This window comes from Alexandromys fortis, unplaced genomic scaffold, assembly GCF_014885135.2.
Source record: "Alexandromys fortis isolate MF-2015 unplaced genomic scaffold, M_Fortis_MF-2015_v1.1 scaffold_25, whole genome shotgun sequence".
Lineage (NCBI taxonomy): Eukaryota > Metazoa > Chordata > Mammalia > Rodentia > Cricetidae > Alexandromys > Alexandromys fortis.
In genome coordinates this window covers 10,151,309-10,171,057 of record NW_026067904.1, presented here as the reverse complement: position 1 = coordinate 10,171,057, position 19,749 = coordinate 10,151,309, and the positions used below count along the sequence as shown (strand labels likewise).

Below are 19,749 nucleotides of genomic sequence, written 5' to 3'. Positions count from 1 at the left end.
AAAAAAAAAAAAAAAAAAAAAGAAAGATGGTCTATCCAACTTTCTGCCGGCTCGCCTAGCCTCGGGGTCCATTGGGCAGGAGCAGGCTCCCGTCCTCCAGAATTTTCAGTGTGTCTAGTTACTCCTGGTTCCTGACCCCATGGAGGACTGTCCCAGGCAGATGGCTCAGTCACAGATGAGTAATTTCAGTCTGAAAATGCAAGCCTGAGTTGGAGAAGGCAGCCATTCTGTGGCAACTGTAAGTCTTCAGGTTATTGTCTTCTCTGTGCTTGGCTTTTCCACAGGCAGTATAAAAATTTGCCTCTAGCAGAGTTGTGGTTCGGCGCTTAATCTGGGGATTTTACACTCTAACATGTTCCTCCAGCTGTTGAGAACAACGTTGGTCTAAATGTGAAATAGGGCACAGTCCTAAAGAGAGGGGATTGGCGGTACCTATAAAATCTCGTTTGTCCTCAGAGTTTTTAACCATTCAATGTTTGCTGCCGAAGACAGTACCTCAAGGATTAGGTTTAATTACAGTCGTGCCTGAGGTCATCCCATCTAAGAAAAAAAAACTATATTTTAAGCTCCCAGAAGAGCACAGAAAATAAAATACATACACATATATATTAGACTTATACACATATATATTTGCTATGTTAGTCATACATATTAATCAGCATGAACTTTTTCCAGTAAGCTTTCAGAGAGATAAATAGCAAATGTCATTGCTGTCTCCAGTGAAAGGATCAGTAGAGACGGAGAGAATGTTTGACTGAAAATCATACTGGTGCGGTTTCGATGTGAAACACGATACAAGGCTGGAATTTACACACCTGGACATCAATAAAACAACCTCTGTGGTATCGTTTGAATTCCCTTGGGGAGACCAGTGGGTCTTTCAAGACACAGGTGGCTGGCTCTCCTGCGTTAACTGTAGTCTGAATGAGCAGGACCACCACCTATTCCGACTTCCTTGTCCTCATGTGTAGTTGAGTTTCGTATTGGAGATGAGGGACTGGGGAGACGACTCTGTCAGGAAAGTGTTTGCTGTGCAAATACAAGGGACCTGAGTTGGGATCAGATAAGTCAGATGTAGTGGTCACACCCAGATTTCCAGCATGGGGGCGGGGAGTGGGGAGAGACAGAGGAGCCCTTGGAGCCTGCTAGGCAGGGAGCCCAGCCAAACGGTAAGCCCCATGTTTAGTGGGAGATCCTGCTTCAGAAATTAAGATGGAAAAGTGATCAAAGCAGACACGCAGCACCCCCCCCCACACCTATTTACACCCAAACACTACACACGATTACACACCATAAATCAAGAATGATAGATCTAAAAAGAATTCCCTAAGAGGAAGATCAAGAACTGCTGGGAGTTCCTGCCGATTTGGGGCATTTTTTTTTTGACAGAACTACTAAGCTGAGGTGACAGGGATTAACCCTTCTGCTTTGTTATTGCTTTGTTGTTGGTCTTTAAAACACCCCCACAGCCTCTGGCCACTGGACTCTTCTATCAGGTCTCATTTTCAAATTTCCCAAGTAACTTTTTGCTTACCCCTAATGTTTACAATAGTCCAACATCTGGAGGAAGAATAACACATATAACCACACATCCAGATGTTTGTCCTGCACCAAACACCTGGCACTGTTGTGTTCCCCATGTGCCAAGAGTTGGCGTGCTTTTTCATTCTTGGTCATTTCTGGAGCATATGACCACAGTGCATTTCGTGGTTCTCTCGTACCCTGCCCCTTCCTTCCCAGGCTCATGTGTTTGGGTAGCATGGCATCATCTGCAGTGTCCTGAGGATAACTGCAAGGGAAGATTCATGGGACTGTTATGGGCTATGCCAGGGCTGGGAGAAGGGTCCATGGGTAGAGCTGCATCCCAGCATTTGAGGAGTCACATTGGCACATGCCGTGTGTTGTGGTTGTAGTTTATGCCTGCCATCCCTTTGCCTACCCTCTCCCCAGTGTTTGCACAAAGCCAGCATTGCAGAGTCATATTGATAAGAAAAGAAAAAGCTAATATTTGTTCCTAACCTATGTATGCCTCAAGACAGTCGGTCATTTTGTGGCTGCTTTTTTGCTGTTTGGTTTTAGCGTTTTGAAACAGGGTCTCGTGTGTTGGCGGTAGGCTTCAAGCCTCTCTATGTAGCAGATCATGGCTTTGAATTACTGATCTTCCCGCGTTCACCTCAAGAATTAATGGCCACATCCAGCTTACAATTATTTACTCAAACTCTGAAGGACTTTTAAAATCATAAGAACTAGGCTCTGTGGCACAGATCTATAATTCTAAGCACAAGTAAAGGTAGAGGCAGGAATATTAAGAGTTCAAAACTAGTCTTGGCAATATACCATGATCGAGGGCTACATAAGGCAGGCCCTGTCTCAAAAACACAAAGCAAGAGAGATATGAAAACATTGGAATTCCTTTTCATTCTCCTCACAAAATCCACTTGAGAAGGGAGGACCCAAAGGCTAAACTGCTGGCATCATGTACCATCTAGCGAGCCCTCCAAATCCGTCTCAGCTAAGTATGCTGTAACTTTCGTATAAGTGATGCCACTGGCCCCCACCATCAAGACAATGTGTGCCGGAATTGTTTGCCCATCTGGTCCCTTTGCAGCTCACAGCAGATGTGTGTCCCTAACGGCCTAGTCTTGGTTGTCATGGTCTGGGTATTTTTCCTTTTGTGTCAAGCTAGCAGACCAAGTGAGGTGCTGACATCTGCATGTGCTCTTCTTCGCTGTGCTCACTGTAAGTAGTGCAAGCAGCCCCAGCGGTCAGTGAGCATGGCCATTGCTTTGGTAGGCTGGCATTGTACTGAGACCCGAGGGCTTGCATCAGAGCATATAAGTTTATTTCCTGTTGTGCCAAAACCCACAGATGACTCTGGCATCAAGGCTATTCTCACGGATCAAAGTGGAGGGTTCCAGTTAAGATAACATTCTTTTATATGATTTGTTTTTAATTTTTCAAAGAATTAAAAGGAATAATTCCATCTTGAGTAAGAAGAAGTCAGTATAGTCAATTGTGGTGCTTAAACTCAGTTGTCAACTTGATGGCATCTAGAATCTTCCGTGGGACAAGCCTCTCCGCATAGCTGTGAGGGGTCTGAATTAGACCAATTTTAGTTACTATGGGAAGATCCAGTCTCTGTGGGCGGCACTCTTCCACAGCTCGTGGTCCAGAATGCAACAAAAGAGAAACAGAAAGCTGGGCCCACCTGCTCATTTCCCTCTGTGATCTGACTGTGGATGCAATGTGTGGGCAGCTGCCTCAGGCCCCGCCCCGTGACTTCGTGACTTCGCTAACACAGTGGACTGCACTCTCCAACTGTGGGCCAAAATAAGATGCTGTGTCAGACATTTTGTAACAATGAGACAAGTAACTGTCACACAAAATATGATCACCAAATGAGTCGTTGCCAGGGGATTCATCTCATGGAAACAGAGTAAAGTAAAACCATCAGCCCGAAAGGCAGCTATTGTCTTGCTGGTCCCGGCGATGTGTTCCGGCTAGACATATCCCCTTTAATATGTCTCTGGGGAATGGGAACTATGCTTCCACCATAATCCTTTCCTCAAACACACAGGACCCTCCTGAGGCCAGATGCAGAGGAATTACTTTTCTCAATGGAGGAAAGCTTATCCATACGCCTTACTGGGGAACATACACAGGCCAGGTTGGCTGTGTTGTTCCCCGTATGCGCATACTGAGAAAGGACTTTAGAGGTGCATCCGAAAATTTGGGCCTAGTACATAAAATTTAAATCAAGAAAAATATATTCACTAGCAGAGTTTCTTTTGCTGTCTTTAATTGGACATTAAGGTATTACCAAAGGACCCATTGATGCTGGGGATATGAGGCTAATCCAATCACATATGCACCTGGAAGCATTTGCAGGAACTATCGTCGGTGGCTTACTGTTACGTCTCTCTCAGATCCAGGAATTTAAAGTAAGATGGTTCTCCAGTGTATACTTCCTGGCACCTGGAAATAAAGAATAGACACGCAGTTCTGTCGTAGAATATCCAGGCCATTTAAATGAATGATCGTTTCTTACAGAGGCCTCCACCGATCGTCTCGACAGTAGTCCTCGTGGGTAGTGCTGACTGGGTGTCCTGGTCGGCTTTGTTGTGTGCTGTTAGAGTCTCCTTCAGGTTATAGGTACTGTCTTCGTTGACCTAATCCCTGTGGCATGAGGTAGAAACATCTGGTGCCCTGTTCCCACCTGGCCTAGCAGCTGTGGACACTGTCAGTCATCAGCCTCATACTTGCCGGTCTGTGAGCGTGACACTTCTGGGTACCTTTAGTCCAGTGTTTTATTAATTGGCTAGAAACTCGATTCCTGTGGCTTTGGGCCTCGGGCTATACTCCTCCTCATTCCTCACCCGCCTGAAGCCCCTTGATGCCATTCAGTCCCTTTGACCAAATCCTTCAGGAGCACCACCCGAGGCCAGGCCTCTGTCTCCTCTCTTGTGAATCCTCACTGAAAGTCATTGTGCCCACCAGCAGTTCACTGGAAAAGGTAAAACTGTTCCAAGTTGGAGAGATTCATAGTTGCCTGCAATGTTTTTCTTGTGCTGTGTTTTTCTTTTTAAGGTTTATTTATTTTTATTTTATGTGTTGTGAGTGTTTTGTATGAATGTGTGCATGTACGCCATGTAGATACTGTGGTCAGAAGAGGGTAGTGGATTATCTGGACTGGAGCGAAAGTTGTGAAACACCAAGTGGGTACTGACAGTTGAACCTGGGTCTTCTGCAAGTGCAGCCAGTCTTCTTAACTGCTAAACTATCGCTCCAGCCCCTTTTATGCCATATTTTGGCATACTGAAGTTTTAAGTCTTTTGAAGTAGATAAAGTATAAACCTCAAGTGAAGAGAAAACATTGAACAACTTTGAGAAACCTGGTGAAGCTGGCACTTTTTGTTCAACGTGATGATCTCACAGAAACTGGTGTTAAGAACTGGGAAAGCCTTGGAACTTTACCCTACATGTAAGCTGAGAAGCTGGGCTGTAAGAACTTCAGAGATGCTGGTAGACAGCATAGAACTCCAGGGCCAGAGATAAGAACTGTATGCCTCTAGCAACAGAGGTGGTCAGAGAACCTCCATGTGTGCCATTTTCCCAGCCCTGGTTCCCATGGTGATACGAACATGGGCTAGTGTTGCCTAGACATGTACTGTGAGAAACCTGAAGGCATGCTTTTCCTTCATCCCAGAGACACACAGAATGGTGGACAGTGAAATGATTACTCTCACTCACAGTCATGTTCATATTTTTTTCTCTCCCATTTCTGCCTTTACACATATCCTTAGAGATCTATTTCAGAAAAAGGGCTCTCAGTGCCTCCTCAAGGCTGCAGGCACATGGGAATTCCATAGGCAGTTGTTACCCAACATTAAAGTAAATGGTTTTTAAACAGACTTTACCATCAACTTTATATTATAATGTTAAATAAAAAATTCATGTTTTGAATAGCAATGAATTTGTATGTTCCTAATTAATAAAGAGGGTGTGAGGAGTACAAGGTCCTGCTTACATCGGGAGGGCAGGAGAGACATGGGTACCTTTCATTGAAAGCAGGAACCTCAGACTGATGCTTTCAGGTGTAGTCAGGAAGTTCTGTGAGCTGGGACAATGAGGATCTTTAGTCTTATGTAACATGAGGGCCAGCTTGTTGGGGTTTATGTCCTACCCAGTTCCCACAGCTGGTAAGCCCCAAAGAAAATCACACAGAGAGTCTACATTAGATATAAACTGATTGGCCCATTAGCTCAGGCTTTGTATTAGCTCTTATAACTTAAGTTAACCCATTATTCTTATCCATGTTAGCCACATGGCTCGGTACCTTTTTCAGCGGGGTAGGTCACAGTCCAATGACCAAAACCTTGGAAGCAACAATCAATGACAGTCTGAGTTCCTTGCTGGCATCTGTCTCTGGCTCAGGACCCTGGTAACCACATGTTGTGTCCACAACTTCTGTTTTCCTCGGGCGCCTCTCCCTGCCCATATACACAGTGATCTAAAAGCTACAGTGTTGCTGAGAAGCACATGCTGTCTTTACAGGCCCTAAAATCCTGATTCTGTAAGACTACCCCGGGACTCAGGGACCCTGCAAATACATTTTGTGTGTTTGAGACACACAAGCTTCTTTTATGACTTTCCAGGTTGGAGCTTCTCTGAGAAAGCTGCCTCAGTTTGATAGATCCACTGACTAGAAGGTTCTAGTAGCTTTTTTGATGCAATCTCTTTGAAGCCCTTTACATCTTCAAGATAATATGCACAAGAAATGTGCTGTTTGCCTTCTGGGTCCTCCCCTTGCCTCACTGTTTCCTCATCATCTCGTGTTTCTTGGAGCTCCTTGGTGCTTCTCTTTGAGGGTTGACTGGGGCCAGAGAGGCTACTGAAAAGCTCTGCCATTTTGGAGTGTCTCCACTCTCAATGAAAGGCTGATCTGAGGATGAGTGAGGAGTAGAGCCGATCCCATTCTACATGTTAGAACCAGAACAGCACCTGTGTGTGTCTGACTTTAGGAAAGACTTTCACACAGTTCAGAAGTCTTTGTAACCTAGTGTTTATGGCCCCATCACCTGATTCCAAAATCATAACTATGTCAGTAAACAATGAACAAACCTGGGACAGCATCCCACTTTCTGTTTATCATATGAAATAGAATATTTACAGTATTTTATCAGGTGCACAATAACTGAATCGGAAACTGGGTGCTGTTTTTTATTTTGTGATACTACAGTGTTGAATTTAAGTCAGAAGCGTCACCTGAGAAGGAAGAGGGGAACAGAACTTGTGTGTGTGTACATATATATTTAGATATAAAATATATTAGGCTACATAGTGTATAAAAACGTATATTATGTGTACATGTGTGTGTGCATGCAGGAACACATATACATGCATGTGGAGGTCAGATGTCAAAATCAGTCATCATTCTGCAGTTTGCTAAGCTAGGATTCCCTTGGCCTAATGCTTAAAGATTAGGCTAGACTGGCAGGCCAGAGATCCCCAGAGATCTGCCTGTCTCTGTCTTCCTAGTGCTAGGTTACAAGCGTGTACTCACAAGCCCAGCTTCTGTGTAAGTTCTGTGTACTGAATTCAGATCCTCATGATTGACTACATGACAGGTACTTTAGAGACTAAACTGTCTCTGCAGCTGTGTGCATGTGTGTGTGCCTAGAAACCACCATCCCTGTAGCACTTGTGATCTTGCCTAACTTCGAGCCCAAGTGCACAGAGCAGTTGAATACACCAGGCATCAAGGTCCTAGATCTGTCTGCTCTGATGACCGTCATTATCATTTCTTGACCTCGTCCTTATTCCCATGTGCTCTTTGGATTAAGATTAATATGTAAAATTGGATGTGATTTGAGAGTGTCAGAATCTGGATTTGGTGATGGCGCAGCCTAAGAGTACAAGCCTGGAACTTCATATTGAGTTCCACGTTGCTAAATGAGAAAAGTCTTGGTGGTTGGGACTGTGGAGTTCAGTTATGGGTCTATAAAGCGGCGCTTTCTAAAGGTACCTTAGTGTATCTTAGATATAAACTTCTATGAACATCTAGCTCTAAACTTTGAAGCAAGGCTGAGACCTTAGTTTCGAAGACCTATAAATTAACAGTAAAATTACTTTTTTGCTGGTGAAAACATGTTACATGGAAAATATTTATGTGTTTCTGTGTGTACTTACATTAGTTGATATGCACGGCATGCATGCAGTGTCCACAGGAGTCAGAAAAGGATATGGGTCCCCTGGAACTAGAGTTCCAGAAGTTTGTGAACTACCATGTGGGTGCTGGGAACAAAACCCTGGTCCTAAGAGAGCGCTCAGTGCCCCTAACTGCTGTGCTGTTCTATCCCTGGCAACACAACATGCTACTTTTGTGAAACTTGCATAATTCAGTTTGTACTCTGCTAATGAAAGTGTTCCTGTGAGCAGAGATTCTGTTTGGGGGTGATTTTACTCTTGGGGGAACATTTGACAGTGTCTGGGGACATCTTTGTTTGTCACAGTAATGTGAAGGTTGTGGGTGTAATGTTAAGGGTTCCTAGTGAGCAGAAACTAGAGGGCTACAAATCCTATAACACACTGGACTGCTTTCCATGACAAGGACTTGTTTGGCCCTAAATGCCCACAGTATTAGGGATGAGAACGCCTGCTTTAGATAAATCTTAGCGACCAGCGCAGCAAGCGTTGGCCCAACAACAAAGCAAAGTCTGAAGAATTTTCAGAGCTGTGAGTCTTTCCTCCTGGGACCATTCTCAGATTTATGCATTAAACCTCGAGTCTCAAGTCGATGGTGTTGGTTATTAGCTCTAAACTGGGGAGGTCCCTGGAACGTGCACTGTTTGAGCAGCTATTCTAGAACAGCCTGGCCCAGCCTGTGGTTTCATAAGACTTGCCTGGAAGCCAAGCTCTGGCAGAGCCATTGGGACACTACCACAGACTAAAACTGATTAAAGCCACCCAGAGATTGATTGAATCTAGATGTTGTAAGTGAACATTGGGCTCCACTCTTGGGGACATTGAAGAAAGCAGCCATTATTAGCACGACTATGTTGCTGGGTGTTTTCAGGACTATTACATGTTCCTCCTTTGTGGCTCAATCACCTTCCACACTGCGGAACCTGTTATTAACAGGACATTCAGGCAGGCCTATCTAGTTAGAGTCCCAGCAGTATCCATGTACTCTGCTTGACCGTGAGAGCCTGTGGATAGACAGGTGCTCTAGACTAGAGATGTTTACTGAAAGGCTGCTTGCAAAGGTGTAGGGAAGTCAAGGGGCCATCAGAGGTGCTCAAGCACCCTAAGGAAGCAGCTAAGGAAAGGAGGAAATGGTCTCACTGCTAGGCTTGAAGGTCTGTGGTGAGTGATCAGCATTCAGAGAGAGTCGTAAGCAAGGGAAGAAGCCATAGAACCGAACAGCTTCTGGTCCGTGGTGCTCTGGTATAGACATACCAGTCTCTCCTGTCTCGCTTGCTGCAGAAGGTGCGGGGCACAATGTCCTGTTTTCATCCGTTCTGTGGCAAGTAGATTGCCCCCTCTGAAGCTGCTTCCTCGCTTCTTACATGGGGACAAGGGTCTCTACAGTGTAGACGAGGAAACTAAAAAGCGTAACATTTTAATATGCTTCCTAACACAACCTGCGGTTGGAAAAGATACTTAATACATGGTAACTTCCGTCTTCACTTCACTCAAGGCCAAGTGGGGCCCAACGTCCAGCAGAGGTTTTGGAGAGTGGCTGAGGAGGTGGTATTGGCCTTTGGGAGGACTCTCTGCTCGGCTGCCTTTGGAATGCAGGAGGAGCTAGTGACTATGCTCAGGTCCTTCCTGCCATTTTCCGATGTCCAGGTCTCTGATGTACATGGCAGCATAGCCTTTTGTATCCACAGAATAAGGAGCCAGTTACCCCCTTGCTTCTCTGGCTTCTCACATCTGTGGGTCCCCTCGTGGCTTCCCAAACTCCCTTGCTCCTGTAATGTTTGATTCTCTGGTGCGAAGAGATCCTTTGAGGGTTCATTACAGGGCTCAGTAGATAGGGAAGCTTGCTGAACAAGCTGGACGATCTGAGTTTGATCCCCGGGACCCAGGTTTAAAGGTGGAAGGAGAGCACTGACTCCACGAAGTTGTCCTCTGACCTCTACACACATGCAGGCACATGTTCCACAATTAATGAACAAAACTCAAAAGAGCACTCCTTCAAGTGCAGCCCATTGGCCTTGCGGGTCCAGGACCCCTCCTGTCCTGTTACTTCTTCTTCTTTGCATAAATGACACATGGACACATCCTTTCACTGGGTTAAGGTTTCTTATCCCTCCTCTCTTATCCTTCTCCCCAACCTTGAAGTCTGGTTTCCACCCTCAGAATCAGGTCAGCGTGCTTCGGGCCAAGCACATTTTTCTAGTCTGTCCTAAGTGCGTCCTGGCGATGCTGAGCCGTGGCCGTCTGCTCCCCAGGCTGCAGTCCAGCGGCACACATTCAGCTCTGGGCCCCTTGAATGTCACCCGCCCCTCCCTGCAATGCTCTCCTTCCACTCCTGCCTAGTGGCCCCTGCTGGAGAAAGTGAGGCTGCTAGCACTCTTGCAGTTCCCGCCCCCTGCCAGCCCTTGAGACACAAGCAGAGCCAGGATGTGAAGACAAGTGCATGGCATTCTGGCAGCCCCTACCCCAGGTACCTGCTTCATCATGGTGGTCCCATGGGCAAGGGTGGAATCCTGATGAACACACGCTAAAGAGGTACATACCATACCCTACCCTGCCCCTTCTGTTCAGCTACCTTGGCATAATGTCCCACTGTGATGTTCTGGCCATGTGTGTATGGCATGTACATGTGTGCAGGTGTGTGTGTGTGCAGGGGTGTGTGTGTGGCATGTGCGTGTGTGCAGGTGTGTGTGTGTGCAGGTGTGTGTGTGTGCAGGTGTGTGTGTGTGGAATGTGCGTGTGTGCAGGGGTGTGTGTATGTGTGGCATGTGCATGTGTGCAGGGGTGTGTGTGTGGCATGTGCATGTGTGCAGGTGTGTGTGTGGCATGTGCGTGTGTGCGTGTGCATGGGTGTGTGGGTATGCGTGGCATGTGCATGTGTGCAGGTGTGTGTGTGCAGGTATGTGTGTGTGTATCTGTGTGTAGCATGTATATGTGTAGGTGTTAAGTTTCTTCCTCAGTTATTTCTACCTTACTTTTTGAGACAGATCCTCTCCTGGAACCTGGAGCTCACGGACTGAGCTAGACTGGTTAGGCAGATGGCTATAGAAATCTACCTGTCTCTGTCTTCCCACAGCTGGTTTACAGATGTGCGGTGCTATGCCTGCCTTTCTATGTGGGTGCTGAAGATATCAACTCAGATCCTCATGTTCATGCAGCAAGCACTTTACTGTCTGAGCCAGCCACCAGAGGCACCCCCTTTTCGACAGGGTCTTTCTTATGTAGTCCAGGCTAGACTCTGACTCACTACGTAATTCAGGATCACTTCTAATTTCTTACCTCCCTGTCCCCTCCCAGCCTCTACCTCTTGATTGCTAGGATTATAGGTATGCATCATGACATCAAGTTTTAATGTGGTACCAAGGATGGAACTCATGCCTTTGTGCATTCTAGGCAAATACTCTACCAACTGAAGTGCACATCCCTAGCCCCTTGCCTTGACCTTCTGAGGATTATCACAGAGCTTTCCCTGTGGAGAGATCAGGAAGATCTCAGCAAACATTTTACAAAATACTCAGTAAGTGTGGCCCAGAGGGTGCTGACAGTGCCTGCTCCCTCAAACTCAGCATAGCCCTTCCTCTAGCTGATACCTGGAGGGGGGGGGGGGGGACCATCCCAATGTCCAGGGCCCATCTCTCACCTGTCCCAGGTAGTCCTAGGTTATAAGCAGTCTTCCCACGTGGAGGACTTCCATCTCTCACCTGTCCCAGGTAGTCCTGGGTTATGAGCATTCTTCCCCTGTGGAGAGCTTCAATCTCTCACCTGTCCCGGGTAGTTCTGGGTTATCGGAAGTCTTCCCCTGTGGAGGTTCTTTGACTGGCATTTGCTTCTTTCTAGTCTTCATTTCCAGTCTCATCATTTGCAGGGTTGCTACCTGACTCTAGTCCATTCTGATTGGAGCTTCACCCTTATGTCCAAGGCTAGCTGTTCCCACAGGAAGCACGCTCGACCTGACAGAGGCATAGACGGGGCACTTGTAGACAGCACAACACATGCTTGCTCTCTACCTAAAGCAGCTGTCACTGCCCCTCAGACAAACTCTCAGGTGCTTTTCTAAGCACACAAGGCCAGTAGTCCTAGCCCTAGATAGCTGGCCAACTCCTGCTGACTCTGAGCTGAGCCAGCTGAGCAGCTCCCACATAGCACGCGCTCCAGGCTTCTGTGTGCGCTCTTCTCTCTTCTCACCACAGTGTTTGCCCCTTTAACTCCTCCTCATCCTCCGAGACTGCTCAAATGTCTTTTTGGAGTGGGGACTTATAGATCCCTTCTGGACTTCATGAAAGTGCCTTGCTACCCTTTCCCAGGGCATCAACTTCCCAGGGCATGGTGCTCTTGATACTGAAACATGCATCATGATGGTAGAAGTTTTATATTGTGTAGTAGGAACTAAATGGCTGGCATCATGCCATTCCCATGGGGCAATAGGACTTTTGTGCCTTGCCGTGCAAAACTTTAGGATCTCTTCTCTCTCACCCTGTGCAGTTATCATTGGTGTCACAGTGCAGCTGATTGGGCATCACTGTCCATGTCACCACCGACACTACTGTTGGGCTGGAGAAATGCTTGTCAACTACATGAACTTGGGGTAGCCCGGAGGCAGAAACACTTGTTTTCATCCAAGGCATTGATGAAAACCTTTGTTTCCTGCAGACTACAGACTCCATGCCTCCTCCATGTCCTGAAGCCCCTGGGATAGAGGATACTGCTCCTATTTATCCACAAGGCAAGAGGCCCTTCAGAGGAGGAGTAACCCCAAAACAATGGCTGTGTGTATGAAGAGAGGCATTGCTAAGAGAAGCCCTGATTGAAGGGAGTAAAAAAGAGGACAGAGAATACGGTGGGATTTAGTGTTGTGTCTCGGGGTCATCGTAGGTACTTGACCAGGAGTAACAGGAACTTTGTGAGGGACTGATGGTTCCTGCACCAGATAGGGCGTCTCAGGTGAAAGAAGAGAAGATGGCCTTAAAGAACGTTTGCCCTAGCTGATGGCTGGAGGAGGGTCTACCATGACCTGCTGCTCCCTCCCCGTCTGCCTGTCATCTTGCCCAGTGACCTCCTACACACACACACACACACACACACACACACAAGCCTGACTTCTCCAAACAAGGCTCTCTAGCCAGTGTCGTCACTGCGTGGTAAACTTTTGAAGGCAGAGGGGCGACGGGGTTGAACATCACTGGCGGCTCATTGCATGATGCTAGGAACAAACCTCCATTCTTGTTTGCTGACTTGAGTCTTAATTCGTTGCTTGTTTTGTTTCATGTGGACGAGTATGAGCAGTACTTAATTAGCTCGTAAATTAGTCAGGACAGCCCCACATGCCGCAGCTATCCAGCCAGACCCTATGGACTCTGAGGCATGTGTTCTAGGCAGGAGGTGACTTTGAAGATGATGGCCTTCCTACAACTCATGAGAAGAAATCCCCCCAGTGTTTGGATTCACAGATCAACGGCCCAGCCTCCGTGCAGTTAGGTTCTGGCAGGCTGGGGTGGCATTAATGTTGTTTCTTCCCAGGAGTGCGTGGCTCATTCAGACCTAGCACATCTGTTACCACATCTGTCCAGACAGCCCTTGGCCAACCAGGGCCTGAGTTGCTGTCTGAGTTCTGTGGGTTAAGCGGGATGAGACGGCACAGGTGATCCATGCCAGCTACAGTCACGCAGCGGCAGCCATGCGTATTCCCTCTCCTTTGCGGGGTCTCCAGGGGCTGGGGAGCTATTCTAGTTCACCCTGCCAGGGACAGAGTCACTGGAAGACACCCTTGTCCAGGTCCCCCACATGCTTCACCATGAATGCCCAAGTGCAGGCCACATGCTAGGCTGTCGCAGACACATTTTCATTTGATGTGGGTATTCTGAAGTGAGTGTGCATGTCCACATATGCTTCCTGTCAGCCCCATCATGACACCACCATTGCTCATGCTCCCCTTTGGCCTGGCGTGTAAAGCTCACAGAGGTTTGTCTCTCTCTGCTAAAGACTGGATCACTAAATGAAAAAGGAATTAGCATCGAGATCCTTCCACCCCAAAACGGGCTTCTCCGGAGGCCATACTGAGTCTTTCCCAGGATATATCCTGGGCTTTGCCTTTACGGGACAGTGCAAGGCATGCCTGTTCTCAGGTGTGTGAGCTCAAAGGGCTGTGCCTTTTGGCTTCCTTCTGCTGCTATTGGCCCTGGCATCTTTGTTTGGAAAGTTGGCTGTCTGGGACAGCCTCTGGGCTCTAAAGCAGGCTCCTGTGCTAAGTGAGAGAGCCCAGGGATAAACACATGGCAGGTCATCCATCAAGCAGGGGGAAGAAACACACTATCTCACCCCAAATTCATGCCTGAAGGCCACTGTGGGGTCCACACAGGACCCTGGGGTCCACACAGGGTGTTTCTCTGGTAGCTGGGAAGTGTCCAGAGTGTAAGAAAAGGCCACAGTTCTTCCCTTGCCCTTCCTCTGCCCTTCTCATCCTTCCTGCCCCTACCCATCTCCTTGATCCATCCCAGCATAACACAGGTACCAGACAGGGATAGGGTGCTGTCCCCAGTGACTCCTGGCTCAGTGACTTCCCGCTAAGAAGCTGATGATGGTTGGGTCTCTGCCCAGTGAAGGCCGTTTTCCCTCCTGTGGTAAAGGCAGAGCTTGGCTCACCCACAGGCTGAGAGGCCAACCTTAAGTACCCTGTGGCTACCTCTCCCCCACCCTGAAGGCAGCAGTATTTTCCAAAGAGGGGGGGTGGGAGAAGGGAGAGGGAGGGAGAGGTTTCTTTCAATCTTGCCTGAAGATCTTCATCAACTTGAGTGGTGTGGTGTATGTGTGTATGTCTCTGTGTGTCTGTTTGTCTGTGCATGTGTCCCTAGACACTGGCAGTTTTAGCACTATAGCCTCATGCAGGGGGTTGCTGTCAGGAGGGACCCAACCTCATCTGGCCTATCCATATGATGTTTGCCTGGAGGTTTTTGTATTCTCAGTCATTTTGTTACTTGTCCAAAGCTCAGGGCTGAGAGCTTTGCTCAGCAAAACCAGGTGTGAGGCAGACAGCCATTTCCCTGCACCCTGGAGCAGCGCGTGGCTGGAAACGGGCATTTTACGTTGGCACTGGCACTATGTTTCTAGTCTTCATCAGTCTATGTGGCCTCTGCCCATGAGTGGTCCTTTATTTCAGGTTTTGTTGTGTTTTCAGACTCTCACTGTATAGCCCGTGCTGGTGTGGAACTCACTGCGAAGCCCTGCTAGCCACAGATTCTCAGGGGTACCAGGATTACATAAGCCACCATACCCAGTGCTTTTCTTAAAAACAAGTTAATTTATTTTATTTTATGTGTATGAATATTTAGCCTGCATGTATGTTTGTGCACTGCATGCATGCCTCTTAAATCCCCTGAAACTGGGTTTTCAGATGGCGTGAGCCACCATGCGGGTGCTGGAGTTTGAACCAGGTCCTCTACAACAGCAACAAGTGCTCCTGTTTATCAAGCTATCTTTCCAGCCCAATACTTACTTCAAAAGTATTTTTATAAGCAAAGTTGGAGCTTATTAAGAAAGGGGAAATATATTTAAGCATAGGCTTGAAGGGAGAAGAAAGAAAGATACCTATGAAAAGAACATTTGTGTAGACCAGAGTGCAGGCCTGGGCTTCTCAAGGGTGAGACACCAATTGAGTCTGTGAAGCAGTTTTTGCAGTTGAGGGTTAGCTTCACACCATGGGTAAGCAGTGTGTAAGCAAAGGGGGATTGCCTTGCTGGGCTAACCCTTAGATATAGTGGCATTTCACCTGTATTTTAATAAATAAAACTAACCTGAACGTCCGAAAAGCAAAAGAGCCACATACTGGCTCTTACCTACCCCAGTCTGAAACGGTGATCCTGTCTCCAAGAATCTCAGACTAAGACTGTGACTGAGAGTTATCTCCTCCTGTTTTATAATCCTCTTTAGTTCTGGGATTAAAGTCATGCACCGCCCAGTTTTTTTTTTATAACATATATAGAACTTTTAATCTTTTAATATATCTTACACATAATTATCTTGACAGGATTTTTTCATATGAGAATTACGAAATTATGTTTCCCTTTTTTATGTGGTATATTTGTTTCAACTATCACAACATTTTATTGCTTTGTTTTAAAATTAAGTAAATTTTTTTCAAGAAGTGAAATACAAAAAAATGAAGCAAGTGATGAAAACACAGATGTCAATAAATTCAAAATAAATAACCCACGAAGAGAATGTGGAGTCCTCAAACTTTTGTCAGTTTGAGGCCTTATAACAGTTTGAAAATTGCTGGGAGGGTTGTTCTCATGTTTATTCACCAAATGAAAAGAAGTTTGCAAATTTCTACTTCCCCTTTAGACACAAAGTTCTGTGAAACATGATAATGCAAGAGAACACCTGAATAACAGTGCCTGAATGCAGATTTTGATTAGAGCTAACAAGAATATTATGTTTTTCTTATTATTGGAACACCATATGTTTACATGATTTCTAAATCTAGTAGTAAGTAGTTTTTATGGCAAGCTACTATGGCTACCGTGATTAAAGGTGTGTGTTATTATGACTTGGTCTGTAAGGCTGGCCAGTGTGACTGTTTGACTTTTCTGAACCTCAGGCAAGTTTTATTTATTAAAATTCAAATGAAGTGCCCCTACACCTAAATGTCAAAAAAGCTTTGGGCTGCAGCTTGCTGGTTAGCTTGATTTAGTGTGGGTTTTGCTGTTTCCCTCCCAAAGACCCTGCATTCCATTCTGTGTTTGATCGGAAATGGTACCTGCATATTGTCTTGTAGTTTCCCAATACGGCTCAGCTGGGGTCCTGTGGTCAGCTGGGCCTTGATCTCCAGGAGACCTGGGAAGACATCTTCCAGGTTTGCTCAGTGTGACTTTGTAGACCAGGTCCCTGTTCATTGTTGGCTGCCAGCTAGGGTGTCCTGTCAGCTTGCAGAAGCCACCTGTATTCCCACCACGTGGCCCGTTTCATCTGGAATGCCGGTGGCACATGTGGGTTCCTCAGGTTTCTAAGCCTGCTGGTACTTTTGTGCTGCTGTTTGGGCATCTCCAATTTCAGAGGCTCCCCTCGCTGGAGCTGGCTTGCCTGACTCCTCCACATTTTAAGATTCACTGAGTGGACTCGCACACCACCTGCACAGTCTTGGTCACAGAAGCAGACATTAGCTCAGTAACCGCAAGCAGGAGTCTTGGGGCTACTCTTAGACCTTGCCCAGTGGAATCGAACCCAATTCTTGTGTGACTCCTGCGCCCCAAAGAAATCTGTTGTTGATATAATCTCTACTCTTGTCTTCAACAGTGAGCGATAAGGACCACGAGCCTGAACTGGAGGCAGAAGCTGGGCAGGGTGCTGATGAAGCCAGCCGGGACATAACCTCTGCCCACCAGGGTGCAGAGAGCCAAGAAGAGCCGGCGCTGGAGCTGGAGCCTGAAGAGAGAGCCTCGCTGAGTGAAAAAGAGAGGCAAAATGAGGAGGTGAACGAGAGGGACAACTGCTCCGCCTCCAGCATCTCGTCCTCCAGTAGCACCTTGGAGAGGGAAGAGAAGGAAGGCAAGCTGTCTGAGGACAGGACGACAGGTAAATGAAACCCCTTCTCCACGTGCCGGTGTCTTGCTGGACAACAGCCTGGCCGCAGGCTACCCTCCAAGGTGACCGGTGGGAAAGGCTCACTCCCTCACCTGCCGCCTGTCTCACAGTGACAGCGAGTCAGAGTTCTGGCTCTGCGACCTCCTCCCGTGCTGTGGGATCTCTCACTCCCACAGGTGCTGAAGGGGGTCCAGATGTCAGAACTGTGCAGAGGACTGAGATGTGGAAAAGAAACCACTAGTTTCCTTTGATCTGTCTCAAGGCCGATGATACCAAATGTGGCCCTTTCCAGTTCCCCATTGGTTTGTTGTCATGTTGTCTGTTCCCTTAGAAGACTTGTTGGAGGGAAGTGTTTAAAACCACCACCAAAATAGATACAGCAAAGAAATTGATTGAGTACTTGTCAAACAGCGTGCTTAACAGTGCATGGAGGAGAATTTGACAAACTGGACCAGCACATACAGGCTTTAGGTGTAGTGTTACACATTGTACTTAGACCCACTCTGTAATATTACCTATGTGTTTTCCTTATATTACTCTGTCTTTTTGGTGTTACCTCTGAAATCCATTCCTTTCACTTACGACTGAGATCTTTACAGTCAGGGACCAAGTAGAAAGCTAGATTGTGTATCTGGCCGCGAAGGACCTCACTGGGTCTTTAGAACTTGGTTCAGAGGGTAATTCGTACTATCAGTGACAGCACTGGGTTTGCTTTTCTCATCCATGACTTGTGGTAAAGTACAGCATCCCTTACTAGTGAAGGCATGGACTATGCTCTGGCCTTCTTTTAACCACACATCAGAGCCCACACTCAAATCCCAAAGTTCCCCTTGCCATTCTGTACCATGAGCCAGGAATTGATACTATAGTCTCTGAAGCCCAGAAGATTTAGTGAATAAATGAAACTGTTCTCTTTCCCAACAGATCCATCAATGACCTAGTCAAGACAGTTACTGCCTAGGTTTTTCCCAGTTAGAACATGCTATTGAATTTGACTTTACAAATGATTTATCACTATGATGTAACAAGACTCAAAGACTATTAGTATATATCTTAGACCGTATTGCACTAAAGAGCCTGTTTATTTGGATACATATGTGCTGAGAAGTACTATTTAGTTTCCTCAAAATAGTATTATAGTTATTTCTAAACACTAGATGTGCTACTCAAGTTTAACAGAATTCCAATCACAGTGTCGGGGTAAGATAAGTTCTGGGTCGCTTTAGTACTAACCGATTTTTGTGTATTATGAGTAGCGTTATGAGTTATTCATCATAGTTGGGCTCAGCAGCCTAAAACACATCAACAAGTTGGATTAGGAAAACTAAAACAGGGAACAGAACTTTCTTGGATCTGAGCATGTAACATTCTTCCAAAAAAGGAAAACTGCAAAAATGGAACCTCTGAGCTCCCAGGGACCGACTATTAATTTTGCACAAAGAGCAAGTGAGATCCAAGTGTATAGATGCAGAAACTGGAGTTCCTGGAGACTCCTCTGCATCCCTCCAGGGTTGGGAAGATGGTTAGTTCATCTGTGGAAATTTACTGTTCCTGAAATTCCACAGTGTTCACAGTCTCCTTAGCAGCCGAGTCAAGGCCACTCTGTCATGACAGCTTTTGCTGTTCCTCAAAGTCACCAAGACAATTAAAATTAGAGACAATTTAAAATGCCCCAAATTCTACTTTTAGCACCATTGTATCTGTTACTAAGAAGTGAATTTGTAGTCACCCAAAGTAAAGCTTGGAAGAGATCCAACTCATTTCAGGCACCTTTCTTTTTGTTTTTTTTTTTTTAATATATATTTATTTATTAAAGATTTCTATCTCTTCCCCTCCCATTTCCCTCCCCCTCCCCCAATCAAGTCCCCCTCCCTCGTCAGCCCAAAAAGCAATCAGGGTTCCCTGCCCTGTGGGAAGTCCAAGGACCAACCACTTCCATCCAGGTCTAGTAAGGTGAGCATCCAAACTGCCTAGGCTCCCACAAAGCCAATACGTGCAGTAGGATCAAAAACCCATTGCCATTGTTCTTGAGTTCTCAGTAGTCCTCATTGTCCACTATGTTCAGCCAGACTGGTTTTATCCCAGGCTTTTTTCAGACCCAGGCCAGCTGGCCTTGGTGAGTTCCCGATAGAACGTGTGTTCAGCTCTGGACATATTTATCATATTTTGCTATATGATACTTGATGATCAGCTGGATGAGAGCTGGGGATATCTGTCCTGCTCACTGTGAACCCTTATTTCCTAGCTGTGTGCTCAGAACACAATCTTCCCAGAGGTTACTGAGAAGAAGCTTGGGGGTTGAAATGAAAGTCTCAATGCTATCTGACAGAAGGTAGATGGAGTAACTTATATTGTTAAACTAGTACTAGTAGACTGGAATAATTTAGGGGTGTTTATTGTAACACATGGAACAACCACTAAAAATAATATGTAGAGTCATTACTTTAAAACACTATTTAAAACAGGGTGAAC

At 46.3% G+C, this 19,749-nt stretch overlaps 1 protein-coding gene across 8 annotated transcripts in view; it reads left to right on the top strand.

Annotated features, from left to right (window-relative positions):
- The window catches only part of Fhod3 (formin homology 2 domain containing 3), a 412,004-nt gene that overhangs the window by 345,604 nt on the left and 46,651 nt on the right, over positions 1-19,749 (top strand). For all 8 annotated transcript variants that reach the window (XM_050134860.1, XM_050134859.1, XM_050134858.1 and 5 more), the window contains one exon: positions 16,990-17,268. In XM_050134860.1, the coding sequence (XP_049990817.1) occupies positions 16,990-17,268 (279 nt within the window). The remainder of the gene's footprint in view (positions 1-16,989; positions 17,269-19,749) is intronic.